Here is a 1,482-nt window from a genome sequence, read left to right as displayed (position 1 = left end):
TCTCTGTCCAGTGGTCTCTCAGTAACTAGGGTGTAAAAGTTCTTGAAAGTCGGTTTCAGAAGGAACGGCAGATTATCTGGTATAGAGCAAATCATCTTTCCATTGTCTCCAGAGTCTCGATCTCGAATTCTGAAGATAGAGACTACAGTCTCAGGAGCATTTTCTGGGACGGAGCTGGTGAGTGAAGATATGGTAAGTTCAGGGGCGTTGTCGTTCACATCCACCACATCTATGAATACAGTGCCTTTTCCAGAAAGACCTCCTCCGTCTATAGCCTCAATTTCCACGTGGTAAGATTTAATTTGTTCAAAATCCAGTTTCTTTGTCAGTCGGATTTCTCCTGTGACTTCATTTATTGAGAAAGTTTGTTTAATTTCATCTGATGCTTGGAACAAGCCATAGGAAACACTCCCGAAGTTTCCAGCATCTACATCTCTAGCTGAGACACTAAGTACTGGGGAGTCTAGGGGGTTGTTTTCCAAGACCTGCACCTCATATGGGGTGTGCACAAACTCTGGAGCATTGTCATTGACGTCCATGATCAGGATTCGCACTGTGATGGTGCCAGACTTAGGTGGAGACCCACCATCCAGTGCCGTGAGGGTTAAGCTGAACTCAGGCTGCTCTTCTCGATCCAGCGGTTTGTCCTGCACCAAATCTGGGTATTTCTTACCTTCACTGTGATTTCGAGTTAGAACATGAAAATGAGAATTGGGGCTGATAGTGTATTTTTGAAGACCGTTGCTGCCCACATCCAAATCCTGAGCTAATTTCAACGGAAACAGAGTCCCTGGTTGGCTGTTTTCCGGTATTTTCAAGAGCATTTCCCCAGTCGGGAATACTGGGGAGTGGTCATTTACGTCCTGGATTGATAATTCTCCTTCAAAAAATTGAACCGGCGTTTCTAGGAACACTTGGAAATGCAGTACACACGGTTCAATAGGGCCACATAGCTCTTCCCGGTCTAGTTTCTCCCTCAAAAGCAAATCTCCAGTCTGACGATCCAGCTGCAAGCGCTGTTTGTCATCATCAGACACCACCCAGGCCGACCGGGCGGCCAGTTCCCCAATTCCCAGGCCCAGATCCTTGGTCAGATGGGCTACAAAGAAGCCACTCTCTGTTTCTTCCATCACAGAATAACGAATAGGCTCAGCAAGAGCCTGAGACAAGAACACCATCAAAATAAAGACCATTACTTGCCTGTTTGGTTGAATTCTCTCTAGCGTCTCCATATTGGAGACCCGGTGCTTACATCCAATCCCTTCTAGCACTCACAGAGATACAAAATTCTGATTTCTTGTTTGTTAGAGTCCTCACAAAGTTGCTTTTAATCTTAAATTCGTTTAGTATATCGCAGTCCAAACTCGCTGGTAACCCAGCACGGCTGGCAAAGCTCCTCGCGTGTATTTTTGATTCCTTTTTGCAACAAAGGAGTGCGCGAGCTTTTTAGGGCTCTTTATTCACAATCTTAGCCTGCAGCGC

The 1,482-nt window shown here is 45.8% G+C and overlaps 1 protein-coding gene across 1 annotated transcript in view; it reads right to left on the bottom strand.

The window, feature by feature from the left end:
• Nucleotides 1–1,232, bottom strand: part of LOC110591229 (protocadherin beta-4-like) — a 5,756-nt gene extending 4,524 nt beyond the window's left edge. The window contains exon 1 of the mRNA XM_021702107.1: nucleotides 1–1,232. Within this exon, the coding sequence (XP_021557782.1) occupies nucleotides 1–1,232 (1,232 nt within the window).
• Between the last annotated feature and the right edge of the window lie 250 nt (nucleotides 1,233–1,482).

The sequence above is a fragment of the Neomonachus schauinslandi genome, chromosome 7, assembly GCF_002201575.2.
Source record: "Neomonachus schauinslandi chromosome 7, ASM220157v2, whole genome shotgun sequence".
Lineage (NCBI taxonomy): Eukaryota > Metazoa > Chordata > Mammalia > Carnivora > Phocidae > Neomonachus > Neomonachus schauinslandi.
This window is presented reverse-complemented; position numbering and strand designations above follow the sequence as displayed.